The sequence below is a fragment of the Gopherus flavomarginatus genome, chromosome 2 (assembly GCF_025201925.1).
Source record: "Gopherus flavomarginatus isolate rGopFla2 chromosome 2, rGopFla2.mat.asm, whole genome shotgun sequence".
NCBI classification, from domain to species: domain Eukaryota; kingdom Metazoa; phylum Chordata; order Testudines; family Testudinidae; genus Gopherus; species Gopherus flavomarginatus.
In genome coordinates this window covers 238,153,421-238,174,965 of record NC_066618.1, presented here as the reverse complement: position 1 = coordinate 238,174,965, position 21,545 = coordinate 238,153,421, and the positions used below count along the sequence as shown (strand labels likewise).

Below are 21,545 nucleotides of genomic sequence, written 5' to 3'. Positions count from 1 at the left end.
TTTGAACCTGACGATCATTCTTGGAGTTTGTGAGTGCACCATCTTTTAGTTAGTCAGGGAAATTGTTCTGGGGACTCCTTACTCCCTGAACTGTGTCCTCAAACCAGGGAGTAAGGATTTGGGGATTTTATAACCTGCTGTGTATTAAACCTGTGGAGGGACTTCCACCTCCCCCGACTTGTGAGTCCTTTGGTCTGACCTGAACCCAGTCAGCCACACTGCTGAACCACTGCAGAGAAGACATCTTTGTCATAGGTCATCAAGGGCCACAACAAGTACGTGTACCAACGGGACACTAATCCTACATTTGCTACATCAGGTCACATGACTGGGGAAAGTCACAGGTATTATCAGCATGGGCACCAGTGACCCTCTTATATTTGTCTCCTGTTTAATATAATTACTGGGTTGAATATTTTGTATGTATTTGTGTTATTTCTTGGGAGTCTCCCAACTATCTGGCAAGTAAGTGGAGATTACCTTGTGGTTAGAATTTTTCTCCCAAGCTGCCCTGGTGACCCTGCCTGGAAGGAGCGAGGGGGGTGGAGGCACTGCCAAATAAATTCATAGGGAAAAATAAAGAAGATACACCCTGCTGAGTGAGTGGCGGGATCCAGAAGAACCCAGACCTGTCCATCAAAACCTGTTAGCAGATTGGTGTTAAAGAAGGTAACCAGGTGGAGAGGGGGCATTACATAATGCTGCCCACTTCATGCTTACAATGTCACCTGAAAGTGAGAACATTCTCATGGCACTGTTCAAATGGCTCAAAATTTGAATCTGTGACCAAACCCCCCAACTCCATGAGGCACACAAAACTTGAAGGCACTCTGACCATGCAGATTGTAGAGCACAGAGTCAAACTTTCAACAGAAAGTTGGTCTTCACCTTAACTATAGCAGAGCTGGCACCCTGCAACATAACAATTTAACCATAAAATAAAAACGCACCAAAATTAGTCCTAAACTGCCAAGTTCAGCTAGACAGTGTTTTATGAAGCATTTACTGTATGTTTAGTGACTCTTGTTACTAGGACAACTGGTTTGACAATGATGTCATTGGTTCCTGAGGTCTACCTTGCTTTCACTGGCACAAGAGGCTAGCAGGAAATGCCTTGGAGGGCTGTTTTGTTTATGAAATGTCAACTCTCTGCTTAGTTACACTCAACTAAGCAAGTGAAGTTTCCTTTGAGGCGCACTACATTTAAAAAGTGCACAGTTCATCATGTGAGGTGGGGTATTTGTGCACTTGCAATTGTGTTGTGCACCCTTTTTCTATTACACAGTTCAGTGCACAACCTAGAAGAGGGAGGCATCGGGTGAGTGTTGCCCTTTGCCATTTCACCCTGATACAAAATGTGACTAGGCAGCAGGAAAATATTAGTCTAAAAATAAAGTGTCGACAAAGTACTTAGGCAGAACTTGCAGGTGAATGTACAATTGATGTTCAGTATTCACTCAGTATCCGACGCAAACCAGGGCATTCAGGGCCTGACAGTCTCCACAGGGTTCAGTGGGCTTCAGATCAAGTCTTCAGGTCTTGGTCAGTGTGCTGAGCCTACCAACAAAGGTACTAACAGTGATGTCGTCTTTTGTGACTAAGACAACCTGTCCCCCGGGAACAGACAAGAAACAGTATAGTGCTGAACTGCTCTGTTTATAAGCTCAGCTGCGGCTCCCTTGGGTTTGTGAGTTGTGTCACTCTGTACACTTTACAGGGTGGTTGGTGTTCTCCCCCACCCTCCAATTTTAGTTCCTCATTTTAATGAGACGCCCATTAATTTAAATAGGAGTCAGCGTTCAAGCCTAAAAGTTGGACCTGATCCAATAATTTATAATGAATAATTTAGTATATTAATTTAGCTTCTTTCTTTTATTTTTGGACTGGTCACAAAAAGTTTATGATTTTTCTCAAATATCATTGGACTTTATTGTATTTTTTACATATAATAGTCTGTAGAGTGTCCACAAGTAGCTCTTTGTGCAAGTGTTTGATATGGGACATTTGAGCTCTGTTCATAGCGTCTGGACACATAGTGTCTTATAGGTCAGGTGGGGTTATAGCTGGTTTTTGACTGGCTGAGTGTCACTGCTGGAAATTAGAGTTACGGTACAAACGTTTGAGTTAAAAATTAACTTTCTGCACCTATTGGTCACAATTTCCCCAAACAGTGCTGTTCCTGTGACCATGCCGGGTTGACTACTCATTCACTAGAGTAGTCATAAAATGAACATAAAAGAGGAAGCTAGGTAGTAGGCAAAGCAAATTTAAGATTTTATTCAAGCTAATGTTTGTGGACAAAAATGTTGAGATAACTTCCCAGCTTTGCTAGCAATATAGTTTATTTCAGCAGTGATAGGCAAATAAGTTACGCAAATTTTCATGAGCAATAGCCCATTTTCAAAATTAAATATTGTGAAGTAGTGATGAAAAACTAGGCCTCAGTTCCCTGAAAATGAAAAAAAAAATACTGACTTTCAATTGCTGGACAAAATAGCACCATACATTTTTCTTGCTGCTTTATAATCCCCTGTATTAATGCACTGAAGCTGACGTACTTGGTCGTTTTAACCTTTTTTCTGTATATTGTCCATCTGGAAATTCATATGTTGTACTGCACACATGCTGGTATTGTTACCAAACTGAAAAATTATGGAGTCAGCTGAATTCCTAGAAAAAGCCAAATGTCCTGGAAAAATTGAAATCTGTGGCTTGAATGATTCATTGAAAGAAAACTCCATCTATGGCATTCTAAATGTAGACCCCACCCATATTGTCCTAAGGCTCTGCAAATCTTTGAAACACTGCTAATGAAAATAAGTTTTAACTGAAGCTGTCTGGGATAAAGGAAGCTAGACTGAAAGATGAGGCCGGTCGTGCTGAATTCACTCGGAAAGTCCAAGTTGTGAGATGATGTCAAAAAGTAGAGATTTTTCATTCTCTGTTACATCCTGAAGCACCAGTCCTGCAGTCAAAACCATTAGCATGGGACTCCCGTCTCAATATGATATCCATGCTGGTGGATCTGACTGTAGGATTGAGGCCACTGATTGTTTTGTGGTTCAGCACAGCTTGTTATGCTTTATTAAGGTTAAGGCACAGAACCAGGAGTTCTGTACTCTGCCACAGTCTTTGTGGGACACTGGGAAACCTTTGCCTTGGTTTTCCTCATCTCTTGAATGGAGAGGATAATACTTATCTCACTTGGGCAGGGGGGAGAGGAGGAGGCAAAGCTGAAGCCCAAGGGCTTCTGCCCTGGGTGGGGGGCACGTAACCTTAGCCCTGGGCAGTGGGGCTTGGGCTTCAGACTTGCTGGGGCCCAGCACCAACACCAGCCTTGGTGACCCCATTAAAATGGGGTTGTGACCCACTTTGGGGTTCCGACCCACAGTTTGAGAACCCCTGTTAAGGTACCCCAAGAGTTGCCTGTATTTTCCATGAAAGGAATACATTTTTTTTGTAAAATAATCAAGACCCACATGCTGCCATGTGCTACCTATTTGTTTTATTTTGTATGAAGAGGACATACTTTATTTCAATCAATAAAATAGATACTTGCTATGATATAAGAAATCACCACAGTAACGTTTGGAGTACAAATTAAATAATTTACACTGTTTGTCAGTCTCCCACTGTCACACAGATCGCAGTTACAAATTAAAAGAGAACATAAATACAACACATTTCAAGATACAGTGACTGTTAGATACAACATGTTTTAGCTCTTCTTCCCCATCCCCCTCTTCCCACACTGCTTAAAGCTGCTATTTAACAGACCCAAATGCTAAAAGATAGACCTTTCAATAGATGTGTTTGATGCTTTGGATTAGGGGCTAACGTCATGGAGCTGTATGGATCAGGTTACCAGATATGCAAGCATTAGCCCTTTCTGTTTCCCCTCGTCCTGTTAGTGAGGTGGTTTTTGTCGTTATGTTTGGCTCAGTTTAAACAGGCTAGACCGAAAAAAGGGGAGCTGATAGACATAGAGCCTGCAAATACGTATGCACATGCTTAACTTTATGCAGCTGAGTGGTCTTGTTGAGCTCGATACAATTAAGCATGTGTATGCTTGCTGGGGCCTATGATAGCACTTCCATGTGCACGGCTTAGGTAATTGTGGGAAGTGGCGTGATGGGGAAATCACTGAAGAGCTGCTGGTGCCTCGTGGAAAAACTTGGGAAACAGCTCTAGTGGCAATAGTTCTGTTTTCAGAATAAGTTACCGTTGTTTCTCTTTTATCCTCTTTTATTTCTCAGGGTATTTGCATTAATGGCTTGATCCTGCAAGGCGCTGAGCCCCCTCAGCTTCCACTGAGGTCAACAGGATTGCAGGGTGATCATCTGATCAGTCCCTAGAAGAGTGTAATCGAGTTAAATTATTAATCTGCTCCTGTCTTCCCTCCCTTAGCAGAAATCGTCTTTTGTTTACTCTGCAACCAAGTGTGGTCACAGAGGATTTTGACTTCAGGTGGGTTATAATGCCCCAGGAGTGTTACAGATTAGGTGTGCAGCACTCCCAGTGCACGAGACGCTTTACAAAGTGGATGTGCCTTTGCAGAATAAAGCTTGTTTCCATACAAATCTCCTGAAGGCTAAATGCTAATGGCATCCTCTGCTGGTGAGACTGCACTCATCTTTCCTGAGCAATTGGCAATAGCTCTGCTCCTCCACAGCCATGGCCCCCAATCTACCTCCTGCACGGCCCCAAGCACAGGCATCTAGGGTATGGCTCAGAGGCTAGGGTCACTGCTACAGTACTCCAGCTAGGATGCTCCTCTCTGGTTTACAGCATTAACTGCTGCAGGTCTTTCTGTGAATAAGTTGCTCAGCAGCAATGTTCAGCCACAGACATCAGCACTGGAGATGTCTCCCTTCATTCAGCATTAGATGCCTTCTCCCATTGCACTGCCCGGCAATCCACCCCTTTAATACCTGGCTACTATCCTATTTCAGCAGAAAGCATGGGCAGCGTCTGGGCCTTTTGAGGCAGGGCTAGAGGCTCTCTTCAATCTTACATGGAGCATGCAGAGAAATCTGCCTCTTTCCCATGTTGGGGATCCACACTTCTGGACTGAGTCCGTGGGTGAATCCCGGACCAGAGAGCATTTTGCCTTTAGTAAGAAAGAAAAAGCAAAGAGAAATGCAAGAAAGAAAATTTCATGTTAGGCGGAATTGTTTCTAAACAATGATTTTCAAAGGTTTTCTAGAGCAATTCAGCACCTCTTTCTAAAGGACGCAGCTGTGAGGGAGGCCAAGTGCACTGGATAGCAGAGGTACATTATGAAGGTCTAGTTTCTCCCTGTTGAAGCTTGACATGAGACCCTGGAGTGGGATCTGTCTATCTGCTGAAAAGGAAACACCTTGGTAGACAGTTTTTAACAAGCACTTTCAAGCTGCTCCATGTCTCTCATACACTCTTCTTGAAGACAATAGGTGTGACGGATTTGACCAGTTTGCTGATGGCTTAGTAAACTTGATCTGTATATTGGTACCCTCTAGGTTGGATGGCCCTAAAAAGAATGGGGAGCTCTTACCACATTAGCTGAGGAGGAACTGGGTGGGGTGGGGCAGAGATGCTAGCTCAAGACAGAGAAGGGGAGTTGCGCAGTCCCTTGCACCACCTTATTTTAGCCTCTGGCTGTAGGAGTCATTCAAAGATTTAAAAAAACAGAGGACATTTTTCCTCTAACAAATGCAAATGGGGACGTGTGTCTTACTTTTCAGCTGTCACATTTCCTTTATTAGGAATAGTCTGATCGCATATTGCTGGCATTTGACATAATCTTTTGATCACTTTCTGACTCTGAGACTCTAGGCTGCCTCTAGCTTGCATCACAAGAGATGCTTGTAGAAATATTCTTTAAAGTGTAGAGTTATGAACACATTTGTACAACTTTTTATTTAAATGTAAGTCTTAGAGCATTAAGAGATGAGCGTTGAGATGCAAAAGCTCATCCTTGTAGGTGTTCATTTTGTTCACAGGGAGGTGCGCGTCAGATAAAATCATGTTGGAGTCCTGCACTGGGACAAATTTAAATCCCTTCATTCTGGCAAATGAAGGACCTGATCCTGCAATAACCAGTAGGAATATTCATGTGATTTAGGGCTGCAAGATTGTGCCCAGGATTTGTCATTCTTTCAGTTTTTGCATATTTTCCTCTGGGATAGAGAAAAGGAAACAAGGTTGGCAGCTCCTAAACTGCGAGAAATGCATAGTCAGCAATTTTCCTCCATTTGAGCAATCCCATTAAAATCATTAGCTTACAGCAGTGTTTCTCAATGACCGGCGTGTTGACTGGCGCTGGTTCCTGTGATCTCCCTGATGCAGTTTAGGAAGGCAGGAAGCTGGTCCTTGGTATCAAAAAGGTTGAGAAACACTGGCTTATAGGATCAGGCCTCTTGTGAACAAACCTACTTTACTGAGTAGTCCAGTTTTGCAATCTACACATCCTTTCTTGCCTCCTAGCATCTCACGCACATGGTGAAATTTTCTGCAGCACAAAGTTACATATTACAATTATACCTAGCACTTGAGCAGGTTCTTCAGAACAAAGTGTCTGCATTTGATGTGCCATTGTTGGTACAGTTTGATCTGGACAGGAAATTTTAATAGACTGATCATTTGTCATGGATCAGAGTTTCAGTAAATGTGCACCTGGAAGTCACTCAGGCCCAGAGCCTCAAAGGTATTTGTAGGTGCCTAACTCCCATTGAAATCAATGGGAGCTAAGTGCTTAAATAACCTCAGTTCTGTCTCTCACTCCCTTTGTTTACCCCTGTCTAATAAGCATCAAAAGAGAATAAAAATGTATTGGTGCATGTCCATCAGCAAAGTGTACCTGATTTAAGGTTTGGTTTTTAACTCCTGTACCTCAGAGAAAATGACATTGGGGAGGGCGTGAATTCAGTGGTGGCAGTGGTACAAAATGAACTGCAGGACTCGACTTTAATGGCACATTGTCATTGATATGAGGTCTCATAGCAATATACAAAGCTTCTTGTAGGCTTTTCTCTTTGTGAATCTAAGGGCTTGGCTACACTGGAGAGTTGCAGTGCTGGTGGTGGGTTTACAGCACTGCAACTTAGTAACTGTCCACACCTGCAAGGCACATCAGCGCTGCAACTCCCTGGCTGCAGCGCTGGCTGTACACCTGGTCTCCTTGGGGTGTAACGATTGCAGCGCTGGTGATGCAGCGCTGCTTATCAAGTGTGGCCACCAAAAGCGCTGTTATTGGCCTCCAGGGTATTAGGAGGTATCCCAGAATTCCTGTCCACAACAAACCGGAAGAATGGCTGAACTCCGAGCTCCCCGGAGCAACTTATCTAAAAAACAAACACAGCTGCTCTTTGCTCCTGCAAGCGATGAGTGGAGGCAGGGGAATTGCTTTGGAATGTTCACAGCTGTTTGCTTGAGGAGAGAGGGGAGTCCGTGTTGAGCTGCTGCTTATGTGGTCTGAAGGCTATTTAGGAGTGCATGATTTGCATTTAGTGAATAAAAGAGAGGTGGGAGAAGGGGTCAAAACTTTTAAAATGATTGAAGGTTGGTGCTGTGTATCTTCCAGTCCTTAGAACTTGCAAGGCAGGGAGCTGAGAACAGTGTCAGCTCCAAAAATCCACTCTCTCTGTCTCCCCCACGCTCCCTGTCACACTCCACCCCACCCCCCTGTTTTGAAAAGCACGTTGCAGCCACTTGAACACTGGGATAGCTGCCCACAATGCACCACTCCCAACAGCGCTGCAAATGTGGCCACACTGCAGTGCTGGTAGCTGTCAGTGTGGCCACACTGCAGCGCTTTCCCTACACAGTTGTATGAAGACAGCTGTAACTCCCAGCGCTGTACAACTGTAAGTGTAGCCATACCCTAAGTTAATTAGGACCACATGAGTCAACAGTAGTTTTAGCATTAGCAAATCAAAAGTGGAATCTGTTACAACTGTACTGGTATCAGAAATATTCCAATAAAATATGGGCTGTTGAATTAACTCACATTCATCTTTTATTTCCATTACCCTTCCATCTATCCAGGTTAGGCAAATGCCCTGAATAGCACAAGTAATGTTATGTCCTCAGATATTCATCAACAGAGTTACATCCATACCCAGGGAAATCCTGAAGCCTTCTGCCCTTCCTAAAGGAATATTCATCCTGCAAAAGCAAAGCTGAGGCTTGTCAGTCGGCCTCAAAGGCACTGTTTGTTGCCCCCAGATATTCTGATTTCTTCTTGTGCTTCATCCACATTTTCCTCAAGATGCCGGGTGTCCCGCACAAGTTGTTGCCAGTCAAAGGTAAAGAGGCATCTGCTTCTGGGGCGAGGGTTAAGTCATGCTCAGCGTTCTTCCTTGAGTGCTGTCTGTGGCTAGAGAACAAAGCAGGACATACAAAATGTTTCTCTCTTGTGGCCGTTTGCGAGGTTCATTTGTATTTTCAATGACTAACTAAACAAGCTGAAATAACCTTGTTTTAACATAAGGAAAAAGGCTGCTTAAACTGGGATGTAATTACATTTGTTATAAGTAGATCCCTCTTCCAGCCTCCTGTTCTTTGGACTCTCTCCAACACTGACCCTCTGCGCCAAGTGAGCAAAATATGGATTAAATATAAATACAATTAAAATAGTGAAACTAACACTGCAAACCTGAGTGAACAGCTGGACTGTATTTTGTGCAAACATCACCTCTTCCTCTGACTCCTCTTTGACCTCATTGTTGTCATGGCTAGAGGCTTGATTCCACAAACCTCCCTGCCCATGACATCAGTCCCAATGGAATCACATCCTACATTACAACCCAATCCTGAAAATACTAATGGGTACAGTGTTAACTACTCCCCATTAAAGCCAATGGACTATGGCAGTGTTTCCCAAACTTGGGACGCTGCTTGTTTAGGGAAAGTGCCTGGCGGGCCGGGCAAGTTTGTTTACCTGATGCGTCTGCAGGTCCAGCTGATCGTGGCTCCCACTGGCCGTGGTTCGCTGCTCCAGGCCAATGGGAGCTGCTGGAAGCAGTGGCCAGTATGTTCCTCGGCCCGTGTCGCTTCCAGCAGCTCCCATTGGCCTGGAGCGGTGAACCGCGGCCAGTGGGAGCTGTGATCGGCTGGATCTGCATACATGGCAGGCAAACAAACCGGCTGGGCCTGCCAGGGATTTTCCCTACACAAGCAGCGTCCCAAGTTTGGGAAACACTGGACTATGGGAAAGGCTACGTTTATGTCACGGAGGTCATGGAAGTCACAGAATCTGTGACTTCCAGAGACCTCCATGACATTCTCTGCTTCAGCTCCAGGGGCTGCAAGACTCTGGAACTCGCAGCCAGTGGGGCCCTGGCAGGGTTCCGGCAACAGGGGCCCCCTGCAAGGTTCAGCGACAGGTGACAGACTCCTGAGGGGCCCCTCAGGGTTCCAGCGATGGGCAACAGCCTTGTGCGAGGGAAAGGAAATGCCTCAGACGAGTGGCTGGGGGTGTCCCATTTTCTCTTTGGGAATATGGTCACCCTGCAGCTCCCAGCCACCATGGCCAGAGGGGGAACCCACAGCTCCCAGCAACACAGGAAGCCATGGAGCCGCAGCAGCAAAAGTCACGGAGAGGTCACAGCTTCTGTGAATTTTTGTTTGTTGCCTGTGACTTTTACTAAAAATAACTATGACAAAATCTTAGCCTTAACTATGGGTATGCCTACACTGGAGCTGGAGGTGTAATTTCCCACATGAGTAGACATGCACATGCTAGTTCTGATCAAGCTAGCTTGCTAAAAATAAAGAGTAGTCATAGCAATGTGTGTGGTGGGAGGGGCTAACCACCCTGAGTAATATCCTATCCCAGACTGTAGGTACATACTCAGGACAGCTAACCCCTCCCACCACTAGTACCACTGCGGGCTTCATTTCTATTTTTAGCACACTAGCTTGATCAGAGCTAGCACAGGTATGCCTATTCAAGCTGAAATTCACATCTCCAACTCCAGTGTAAACAGCCCCTAAGTCTGGTGGTAAGCACTAGGCCCAGTAGTGTTTGTGACATCCTTAGATTGTAAGATCTCTGCAGCAGGGACTATAGGCCAAATCCTCTGCTGATGTAAACTGGCGTAGCTCCATCTATTTCAGTGGAGATACGCCAGAGGAACAGGCCCCAGGTTTATAATTTGAGTGTAAAGGCATGCCCATGACATGTCTAAATAATGATGAGAATAAATATGGGCTGGTTGTTACTGCCTCCACATAGCAATCTATTTATCTACATTCATCTCTGATGTAACTTGATTGACAGATTAATTTACATGAGGAGTCCAATTGGCCCAGAGTAGCCATTTTCTATTTAATATAATTTATCTATTTAGAAAATATAAGGAAACTGCACCTTATGGTGGCTCAGTGCTTTGGGCTAAATTCTGCAGATGACTTCAGTCTGAAGTCATGTAATCAAGGAGTCTGAAGGATGTAATCAAGAACAGAACTTGGCCCAGTATCTCCACATAAGGACCATGGCTATTTCTTTTTCTTTCTAAGGGAGACCTTGGCTTGAGTAAATTGGATTCATGATGTCACACTAGTTAGATGTTTATAAATAATTAACTTTCAGAGTGGCAGCCGTGTTAGTCTGTATCAGCAAAAAGAACAGGAGTACTTGTGGCACCTTAAATTTGTTAGTCTCTAAGGTGTCACAAGTACTCCTGTTCTTTTTATAAATAATTACTCAGACATCATTAACTTTTTTTCTGATTAAGCAAGAGAAATTAAATTGACATATGTCCCACACTTAAAATAGCCTTAAGATCTGAAATGCCTAGGTTTATAGTGCATAATCAATAAAGTAACACCTTAGGCAAATATTTTGGAAATTAATTACTCATCTACTATAGATCATTGAGATTTATTACTCCAGTCATGAGTAATTTGCAACTGACTTTTTGTATGTGTGTGTGAACTGATGACCTATGCTCTGGGCCACCTGCTGCTTTCCATTACAGACAGAGCCTTAAAGCCCCAGGCAGAACTGCACTAGGAGTGGGTGGATGTAGTGAAAGGGGACTGACTTACTCTTCTGCAGAAGCACTGTCCTGTGTAGCTGGCTCTATGGCTGCAGCCCGTTTCACTGTGATATGGGTGACTGGGGATGTCGAAGGTTGCTGGGGAAGAAAAAGGTCATTAAGAAACTTCTACACATTTCTCTAATGAATGGGGACTGCAGGTTACTTGGGGACTTAAGGGGAGAGGTTTTTAAACCCTTAACCACAAAATAATCCTTACTAATATGAATAGTCACTTCTATAGATGCACTCTTGTGAGCAAGGATTACTTGCGTGAACAAGGGTTGTGAGACTGATGCCTAAAAAACCCTGTAGGTTTCATTGCTTTTTGGTAAATAATTTCTTCAGTACTGAGGGACAACTACTCACCTGCTGTTAGTGGGTGCAAATCCATATTGGGCCCTGACTGTGCCTGTAAAGTGGGGATAATGATCCTGACCTCCTTTGTGAAGCACCTGGAGACCTACTGATGAAAAGGGCTAGATAAGAGCGAGGTATTATTACTACCACTACTTCAGGCTGCAACTAGAGTGGCTAGTTTTGCTGAGGATGTTGGACTTAATTCACTGTGGTCACTATTGTTTAGTGGCGCCACTTTTCTTAAACCAATGTATATGTGTCACATAGGATTAAACTGAGAAGACTAGACCTTCCTTCTTGCGTTTTTCTAGGGTTGTTCCAAGAAGCAATCATTAAAAATGTCAGACATTACTTTTGCGAATCTAGTCCAATTTGACCAGTTTAAATGCAGGTAGGTGACGTGATTTTTGTATTGGGCGAAAAAGTAAATTCTCTATTCACTTTTTTCACACCATTCATAATTTTATAGACCTCTACCATATATCCCTTTAGTCATCTCTTTTCTAAGATGAACAGCTCAAATCTTTTTTAGTCTCTCCTCTTACGGAAGCTGTTCCATACCCTTGATCCTCTTTGTTTCCCTTCTCTGAACCTTTTCTAGTTCCGCCATATCATTTTTGAGATAGGGTGACCAGAACAGGGCACAATATGAATCCATGGTATGCCCACACTGTGAATACAGTGCAATTGTCATATTTTCAGTCTTATTTTTTATCCCTTTCCTAATAGTTACTAACATAGTCTAAGTCTTTTTGACTGCTGCTGCGCTTTGAGCAGACTTTTTCAGAGAGCTATCCACCGTGATGCCAAGATCACTTTCTCTGGTTATAACGAGCATTTTAGAACCCATCATTTATCTAGATTATTTGGATAATTTACACTGGATTATTTTTTCCAGTGTACATTAGTTTGCACTTCTCACCATTGAATTTCATGTGCTAGTTTAAAGGACATCACATACAGGTAGCTGGTCTTACTGAATTTTACTTACAGAAGATTTACCATCCAACTGGTTATCACAGGACTTTGATGACTCTTGTTCAGAAATTCCCCCTGCAATGCATAATTAAGATGCTATTATTGGTAATTATTTTTCCCTTGGACTTTGTGTAATTAAAAGATTATGTGGAAAGAGCCAGTAATTAGAGAAATAGTCCTATTAGATTTCACTATGGCCAGTTGCAAAGATCTATATCACAAAAGGGCTGACTACCTTTTGTTATACAGGAATGGGAGGACTTGAAATTGCTAAAGTAGACTTGCAATGCGGTAGGGCAAAATCACTCAATCTCCCATTCTTTGGCTTTTGAAATGGTAACTTCATTAACAATGGTAGCTATTAAAAATGGACCAAACCTTCAGGTCCTTACTTCACGTTTCATTGTGCATGGCCTTGTGTGGAGGCAAAAAAGGAAGCTGCAAAGAACATCTCTCCCACCTCCATCGATTCAGGCATTTCCATACTTTTGAGAGCTTCACTTTGCTACCGTAATAATGTTCTTTTAACATTGTTTTTGTGTGTGTATTTTCCTAGATTTTTTTTGAAAAAGGAAATAGTAAAAACAGATATTCCATCATATGGCATCATATTGACACCCATGTGGTTCATCAGCAGGGTTGGATCTCCTCCATTTGAGCCAGGGAGCCACAGATAGAAGTAGTAGCTTGTCATCCTCTGTGTGGACTAGATCTAGAGAGGTATGAGAGTGCAGATATTTGTTGACAGCAGAGGAATGGTGAGACTCAGGAATCTTGAGTTCCATTCCAGGGTCTGGAGGGGAATGCGTTCTGGTGGACACAGACACTTCTGCCCATTTCCCACAAGCTTGTCCCAGTCTGCTCCATACCCTCCAACCTGTCCTTCTCCTAGTCCTGCCTTTTTCCCCATCCCTGACTCCTTGTACCAGTCTCATTCCCCTCACCTACCCATTCCTCAGGCTTCTCATCCCAGTCCTACTCTCCCTGCCTGCCAGTCCCAGTACCCCTCCCCTGGCTCCTTGTTTGATTTCTCCCTCACCCTCCTCTACTGTCCCTCAATCCAAGTTTTACTCCTAAAACTCTTCATCTGATCTGTGGGTATGTCTACACTACCCACCAGATCGGTGGGTAGGGATCGATCTATCGGGGATCGATTTATCTTGTCTAGTGTAGACACGATAAAATCGATCCCCGATTGCTTTGCCGTTGACTCTGGAACTCCACCACGGGGAGAGGCGGCAGTTGACTCGCTGCCATCCTCATGGCCAGGTAAATCGACCTAAGATACACCGATTTCAGCTACTCTATTCGTGTAGCTGAAGTTGCGTATCTTAGGTTGACCGCCCCCCCGAGTGTAGACCTAGCCTAAGTCTCTGCCTCCTTGCCCCAGCCTCCTACCTCTCCCTGGCTCTAGTCCCAGTCTCTTTGCCCAGCCACTCCCAATTCTTTCGCCACACTCCAGCTCCTTCTCAGATCTGTCTCATTCTCCACTTTCACCCTTCATTGGTTCCTAGTCCGAGTCCCCTTGTCCAGTCAGTCTCCTCTTGAGCTACTATCCTATCTGTTTCCCAACTCCCAGCCAACTGGCTGTCAGTTCCCCATCATTTCCCTTAGTGGCTCCCAGTCCCAGTGTCCTTGCCCAACCAGCCCAGCCTCCCCTTTCCCCATAATTGGCTCCTAGTTCCTGCCTCCCCTTTCCAGCTCCTAGTCTCCTTGCCCAGCTAATACCAGTCACAGTTTCTCCCCACCTCTAGTTCCAGTCTCCCCAGATTCCTTGTCCCAATCTACTCCTTTCCCTCCTTGCTGGCCCAGCTTTTGTCTCTTCTTCATTCAAATCAGATGCTGCCTCCTTCAAACTGCCTGGGTGCAAGGGGCTCACTGAGAGCACAGGACAGAAAGGTTCTCTGCTATCAGTTCCAGTGTCTGGCCTCAACTAGGCCTGGAGTATCCATTACAAGGAAAGTCCTCCAGAGCCCCAGTTGCTCTGGGCTGGAGCATGCTGTCACTGTGGGGATGGTCACAGTGAATGTGCACCCTTGTTAGGCTTGAGCAGGCTCAGTGAAATCTACGAAGTCTCTACTGATCATGTGTGAACTGTGTTTTTTCAAAGGCTTACAACTTGGCCAAATTTGGGTGGATTGTCATGGGCAGCTAAGGGCACATTTATGACACACAGGCCACCTCTCTGCCAAGTTTCATGACTCTGCTGCAAAGCACATGGGCACTTAGAACTGTTAAAAAAAAGTTGCAAGAATCTTTTAACAATGGCAAAAAAAAATTATTTTTCTCTTGCCTGGTTCTCAGAAACAGCTGACCTGTTTTGTACTTCTGGAGGATTTCTGTGCCATTGCACATGTGCAGAATTCATGTGCCATGCAGATTTTTTTTCCCCACAGAAAATACATTCTTCAAGAAAGGTATTGTGGTTATGCCTTTCACCCACCAGGGGCCAGGTTAGGAGGCACAGGATATGGGGGGATGGACAGTGTGGGTCACATGGGGCTGCTGGGGGTCACAGTATGAGGTTCAGAAGGGCTAGTTGGGGGGACAGATGGGTGGGGGCTGAGTAGGTGAGGTTGAAGGGGGAGCAGGGCCACATGGGGTTGGAGGGGAGAGGTATCAGTGTGGGGGTGCAGGGACACGAGGATGAGGGAAGGAGGTGCAGGGACACATAAGGATGGGTGGAGGAGCAGTGGGTGAGTAGGGGTGCAAGGACACTCCCTGAAGCCTTTGCAGTGCCCTTGAGGGGTGTGGGAAATACATTTCTGTATTGTAGTTTAAATTAATTATTACTTGGAGTTTTGTATTAATATGCCTAGTAAGGAATCTATTTGTCAAAAAACATTTTCTGAATCTTTTTTGTTGTCTGTATTGTTACAGAAATAGCCGTTGATAGGTATTTTGAAATAAATTACCAAAAGAATACAAACTGGCATATTTACATTGTGTTATTTTACAAATAAAATATGCAGAATTTTGAAGAATTTTTAATTTTTTGGCACAGAAATTTTTTGAGATAGATACCCATTTTAATGAAAACTTCATGCAGCTAGAAGGCTGCAACATCAAACAATGTTCTGAGCAATCAGCACAGAGATGGCAAAGTAATGAAGTCATAGCTGAGGACTTACTGTGCTTGGCAGGACAGAATCCTTCCTGTTCATTCTGCAAGCGGCCAAAGTTCCTCACCACATCTTTGTATAGGACTTGGGTGAGATCACCTTGGCTTGGAAGCAAGTCCTCTGTCCTATAGGGCCGATAATCAGACACTGTCACCACCTACGGGAAAGAGACAAAACTGTCCAATTAGAAACATCCTTCATTGGAGCTATGTATGAATGTAAGGCATTCGAGTCATTACATTGGAATCTCTGTCATTGGTTCTGTTGCATTTAGTCCTTCAACTTGTTTCCCCATAAATGAAAGGGGAATATTTTGATTTTGAAGTGTGAGCATGAGGAATGATAAACATGTTGGAAAATAACCTGCATTCCCTTTGCAGTTGCAATATGTATGTGCATCTTTCCGTATTTATATCAAGGGCTAAAGTGCACATTTTAAAAATTACAGCTGCTTTTGAAAATGCTGGTTTTTGGATGCCCAACTTGAAACACTGTGGATATAATTATCCATAGCCTTGTACCTTGGGCAGACTTCTTCCCTGTTCGTCTCAGTAGGAGCATCCTCTCCATAGACTACAGGGGTGTTCATGTGGTTGCTTGCTTTAGTGGCCCCTTGAAGAGCACAACGAGCTTGCTTTTGCTTGGAAGAAGTCAAAGGGGAGCTCAGAAGCTGGGCTGCCACAAGAGGGGTGAAGGCACACGCCACAAACCAGGCAGGAGTCTACCATGCACTCTCCCGAGCCATAGTCAGACACATTATCCATTGCACCACTGGCCCCTACAGCTTAGCTTTTCTCTGGGATGGCCATGCTGCCTCTATGAAGCAGAATGGTAGCGTGAGGGGAGACCTTCGTGCTCTCAGCTCTGCTTTCCTCTCCCAGAAGACCAGCAGAGAATGCAAGAAGAAAGGCAGCGGTGGGCAAAGACAACAAATGGGGAGGGTTTAAATTCTCATAGGCTATTTCCTAGATTCCCTCCACCCCGCATTCGGGGCTTCATGCTTCAGCTGCAATGATGGTTCTCGGGACTTGAGCCCCACACATTTGAAAATATTTACCAGCCCTCTTCCAGACAGCTCCAGCTGATTTAAATCCTGATTCCAAGGATGCCAATAGCCGTAGGCCTCTTACTGCTGCTCAAGCAGTCACTACTGGCTCTCATTTAGTTGCTGCAATTTCCCAGGCCCTCTGTAGCAGCTACTCATACTCTGCAAACTCCCAAATGCTGTGCCCACATATTAAGTGGAGTTTGATGATAGGAGCACATTATCCACATTCTTGAGGATCTGCATCAGCTATGACTAAAGGTGCATTCAATCCAAGCTGTAACAAAACCCTGGATGGTTTGGGACCTGGTTATCTGAGGCCCCATCATACACTACCACAATCTGGTCAGCAGAGACACGCAGACTGCACCATTATCAATTGGATGAAGCTGCTGCTGGCAGGGCATTCTCCATTCAGACCCTCAACTATGGATTTCGCTTTCCTCCTTGCTCTGCCAGAGGCCAGATGTGTTAATTTTCGGGCACTCTGCAAAGCCCTTCTTTTCTCCCCGGCACTGGGGACAGGGTAGGGAGTGGATTGCTCTTCCCCGGATGTATGACAGAGGATGTGTCACACTCTTCTGTCATACTGGAGGAACTTCAGATCCTTTACTTTGATGTTGACCTCAAGAGAGTGTCTTTGGTAAGTAAGATGCTAGTTGTGAGAGCAAGAAAGAGTATGTGATTGGTTCTGATTTATGCAATTTATGACATGCAGGTGGATTGCTGCATCTACACAGAGCCTCATTGACTTCAGGAACTACCTAACGTGTTATTGTAAGAAGGCAAGATGTAGACAGGCCAGGAAATCAAACCTACTGCAGCCCAGTTTAGATCTAAACAAGATTTGACACTTCTTTAGGTCATCAGGAACATGTTGGGTAAATCACATGGATTATTTTGAAATCACTTTTCTAAATATAACAGTAAATCAAAATCCATGTGGGTTTTGCAGTTATTCAGGTGAATTGCCAATTATTGGCAGAATCATCCACACCAAACAGCATTACTAAGCTGCTCTCTAAATATTTGATTACTGTTTATACTATGCTTTACTGGGTTATCCTGTTCCCATGCTTGTGAATCCTGAGGCCAATTTCCACTGACTTCTGTTACTGAGTTCGACCACTGAGAGTTATGCTTTAAAAGCAGTGAGGCAGTACATAGCGGTGCTGTCTCGTAGCCCTAGTGTTAAAATTAGCTTGAAACAAGTATGGAAAAGTGGGCAAGGTAGGATCCAGGAGTGCTGTACAGTAACGTGTGGGCTATAGCAACAACACACAAAAACACTCTTGGACAGTGGTTCTCAAACTTTTGTAGTGGTGACCCCTTTTCCACAGCAAGCCTTGGAGGGCGACCCCCTCTTATAAATTAAAAACACTTGAAAAATATTTAACACTATTATAAATGCTGGAGATGAAGCGGGGTTTTGGGTGGAGGCTGATACCTCGCGACCCCCCAGGTAATAATCTTGCGACCCCTTGAGGGGTCACGACCCCCAGTTTGAGAACCCCTGCTCTTGGAATTAACAAACAGCATTCCCATTCCAAAGAGCCGAGCAAACAAACAAAAGTGAAGCAATTAAAGACATGACTTTGATTGCAATTTTGTGGCTTAGCTTCTGAAGATTTATGCAGTCAATGGAAAAATGCCATATTTTATGAGCTACGTTCTTGTCACTGGGCAGATTGGGCATTACTTTTAGCAGTAGAAGTGCTAGACTGTACTGCAATATTTACCACTTTTTTCTGCCATGTAATCAAATGTCAGTTTCAATCAAGACTATTTTTATATAATTCCAGTTCACATTTTGGGGGATGAAGAAGGGAGAATGGGAGGAACAGATGAGGGGTGGAGCTATAGTGAAAATGTCAGAAGGACAAAAACAAGCATATGGAGGGAATGTTTGAATTTTTAAATCATGCATCTTTTTTTTTAATTTCCATGATTGCCCTCTTGGAAAGGATTCATTTTAAAGTGACTGAGGTTACCTCACAAGGTCAGTCACATGAATGTATAAATCACTTAATACAGCACTGGCATGCTCAAGTGCTGCTGCTATGAAAGAACCTGGCAGGTTTCCAGATTGCTTGCTATTTTTGCTCTTGTCTGGGATTAAATTTGTGCATCCACTGTGATTACCAAGGTAGAAGACATCATGCCATTCCAGGCAGACCTACAATGCTAACAGTAGGCAGATGTACAAATGAAAAAAAATATAACCACTCCTTTTCTTTGTGTGGAAGAAAAAGTTAACCATCACAATATCCTCAAAGGCTTGTATTTTCCAGCACATACGATGCTATTGGATGATTACACATTAGCTGCAGTCAACTGCACTAAACTGAAACATGGAAATCAACAACTACAAGGTTGGTGGTTAGTTATTTTTGAAAGCCCAGTTTATGTCCTTATTTGCAGTGCACAGACTATCCTTGTGCTGTGGTACTCTGATTGTAAACATGGGATCATCAGCACTGACAAAAGAGGACAGTCAAGAGGGTTATTCTTTAGGAATGGAAAAAAAACAAACTATAAATAGGCACAAGATTTCTTTAAAAAAGTGACAAGACAGGCACACGCAGCTCAAATTAAATGTTGCAGAAGCCACTGCCTGATTAGCAGCGACAAATGTATATTGAGATTATAATGATCACGTTAAAGGATAAAAATAGCAGAACAGGATTGTGACTAGAGCGGGTTAAAAGTTTCTGTCAGAAAATGCTGATTTGGTAAAATCAAAATGTTTTGCAGGAATGTCTTGATTTTTGTCAAAAATTTCAAAAGGAGATTACCTAAACATTTGATTTTGATCAGGTTTAAACTAATTTAGATGTATTTTGCTTCGACTTTATCATTTCAACTTTTATATTGTATATTAGTCAAAACAATGAAGTCCAAATGAAATGATAAAGTCCAAATGAAGTATGTCACGGTATTTTGTTTACGGAAAAATTCTGAGATTTCAACTTTTTTGTCCTGATTTAGGACAAAACCAAGTTTTGAAATCTCTGAATTTCCCATGGAGTGGAAATTCCCTTTTTTGACCATTTTAAATTATGATTTAGGATTGTAGGAATGCATGTTTGAGAAGGTTTTTACTCAAACACCCTGAATGTAGACTTTCTGCTGGGACAGATCCTTTTGAGGTTCATGTTCCATTTAAGACCATCCCCTTAAGATATGTGGATGCAATGGGCTGACTGAGCAACCAAGAATAGGCACTGGGATTGCAAGAAATGTAGTGTGGTGTTGTTTTCAGTCCATTGATAGGTGTGCTACACTGCAGAAATAGGGAGGATTCCTGAAGCAGAGAGTGGAGCCTGCTGACTCTGGAGCACAGAGTGAGAGAATAATCTAGAAGGGAGGGAGCAGCCGGGGAACTGGAGAAGAATGTCTTTGACAATGGAAGATGGTGGTGAGAGATTTCTATGTAGGGAACTCTGCAGAAGAAACAGGTCTGGGGCAAGCACAAATACCTTCCAGACAAAGTCCCAAAGCTGATAAAGAGGGGTCTGCACAGGCTGAGAGAAAGATAAAGCAGAACTGTCAAATTTGGGTACGTCTACACTACAGAATTATTCCGATTTTAAATAAACCAGTTTTATAAAACAGATTGTATAAAGTCGAGTGCACGTGGCCACACAAAGCATAATAATTCGGTGGTGTGCGTCCATGTACCGAGGCTAGCGTCGATTTCTGGAGTGTTGCACTGTTGGTAGCTATCCCGTAGCTATCCCATAGTTCCCGCAGTCTCCCCCGCCCATTGGAATTCTGGGTTGAGATCCAGTGTTGTGGGTGATTCTGGGTAAATGTCGTCAGTCATTCCTTCCTCCGTGAAAGCAACGGCAGACAATCATTTCGCGCCCTTTTTCCCTGGATCGCCTTTTGTCACTGTCACTGTATGTGTACTGGATGCCGCTGACAGAGGCGGTACTGCAGCGTTACACAGCAGCATTCATTTGCCTTTTCAAGGTAGCAGAGACGATTACCAGTTGTTCTGTACTGTCTGCTGCTGTCATGGGTGCTCCTGGCTGATCTTCGCTGAGGTCGGCCAGGAGTGCAAAGACAAAAATGGGAATGACCTCCTGGGTCATTCCCTCCTTTATGTTGTATCTAAAAATAGAGTCAGTCCTGCCTAGAATATGGGGTAAGTGTACTAGAGAACCAGTGTATCAGAGAACCAGAGAGCACAGCCGCTCCGTGTCAGATCCCGCAGAAATGATGAGCTACATGCCATTCATGGGAGGTGCCCCTGCAACAACCCCACCCGTTGCTTCCCTCCTCACCCAACCTTCCTGGGCTACCGTGGCAGTGTCCCCCCATTTGTGTGATGAAGTAATAAAGAATGCAGGAATAAGAAAAAGACGGTTACTCACCTTTGTAACTGTTGTTCTTCGAGATGTGTTGCTCATATCCATTCCAAGTAGGTGTGTGTGCGCCGCGTGCACGTCCGTCGGAAGATTTTTACGCTAGCAACACTCGGTGGGTCGGTTGGGCACCCGCTGGCATGGCACCGCTATGGCACCGAATATATACTCCTGCCGACCCGTCTGCTCCTCAGTTCCTTCTTGCCGGCTTCTCCGACAGTGGGGAAGGAGGGAGGGTTTTGGAATGGATATGAGCAACACATCTTGAAGAACAGTTACAAAGGTGAGTAACCATCTTTTCTTCTTCGAGTGCTTGCTCATATCCATTCCAAGTAGGTGAATCCCAAGCCTTACCTAGGCAGTGGGGTCGGAGTGAGATACTGCAGCGTGTAGAATCGCAGAGCTGAAGGCTGCATCCTCTCTGGATTGTTGCACCAGGGCATAATGGGAAGTGAAGGTATGTACTGAAGACCACGTAGCTGCTCGACATATCTTCTGGATGGGTACTCGAGCTAGGAAGGCAGCCGAAGAGGCCTGAGCCCTGGTGGAATGGGCTGTAATATGCCCCAGAGAGGCATGAGCTAGGTCATAGCAAGTACGGATGCACGCCGTTACCGATGATGAAATTCTCTGAGAAGAGACGGGTAGG

The 21,545-nt window shown here is 44.1% G+C and overlaps 1 protein-coding gene and 1 long non-coding RNA gene across 3 annotated transcripts in view; one reads left to right on the top strand and one right to left on the bottom strand.

Moving 5' to 3' along the window:
* Window positions 1–7,514: 7,514 nt before the first annotated feature.
* The window catches only part of VXN (vexin), a 28,011-nt gene continuing 13,980 nt past the window's right edge, over window positions 7,515–21,545 (bottom strand). The window contains exons 3-6 of the mRNA XM_050941387.1: window positions 15,491–15,638; window positions 12,373–12,434; window positions 11,032–11,120; window positions 7,515–8,356 (exon numbers count right to left, since the gene is read on the bottom strand). Coding sequence (XP_050797344.1) covers window positions 8,170–8,356; window positions 11,032–11,120; window positions 12,373–12,434; window positions 15,491–15,638 — 486 coding nt within the window. The 3' untranslated portion in view covers window positions 7,515–8,169. The remainder of the gene's footprint in view (window positions 8,357–11,031; window positions 11,121–12,372; window positions 12,435–15,490; window positions 15,639–21,545) is intronic.
* Window positions 18,683–21,545, top strand: part of LOC127045428 (uncharacterized) — a 34,991-nt gene continuing 32,128 nt past the window's right edge. For both annotated transcript variants that reach the window (XR_007772697.1, XR_007772696.1), the window contains exon 1: window positions 18,683–18,898. This is a non-coding gene — a long non-coding RNA (uncharacterized LOC127045428). The remainder of the gene's footprint in view (window positions 18,899–21,545) is intronic.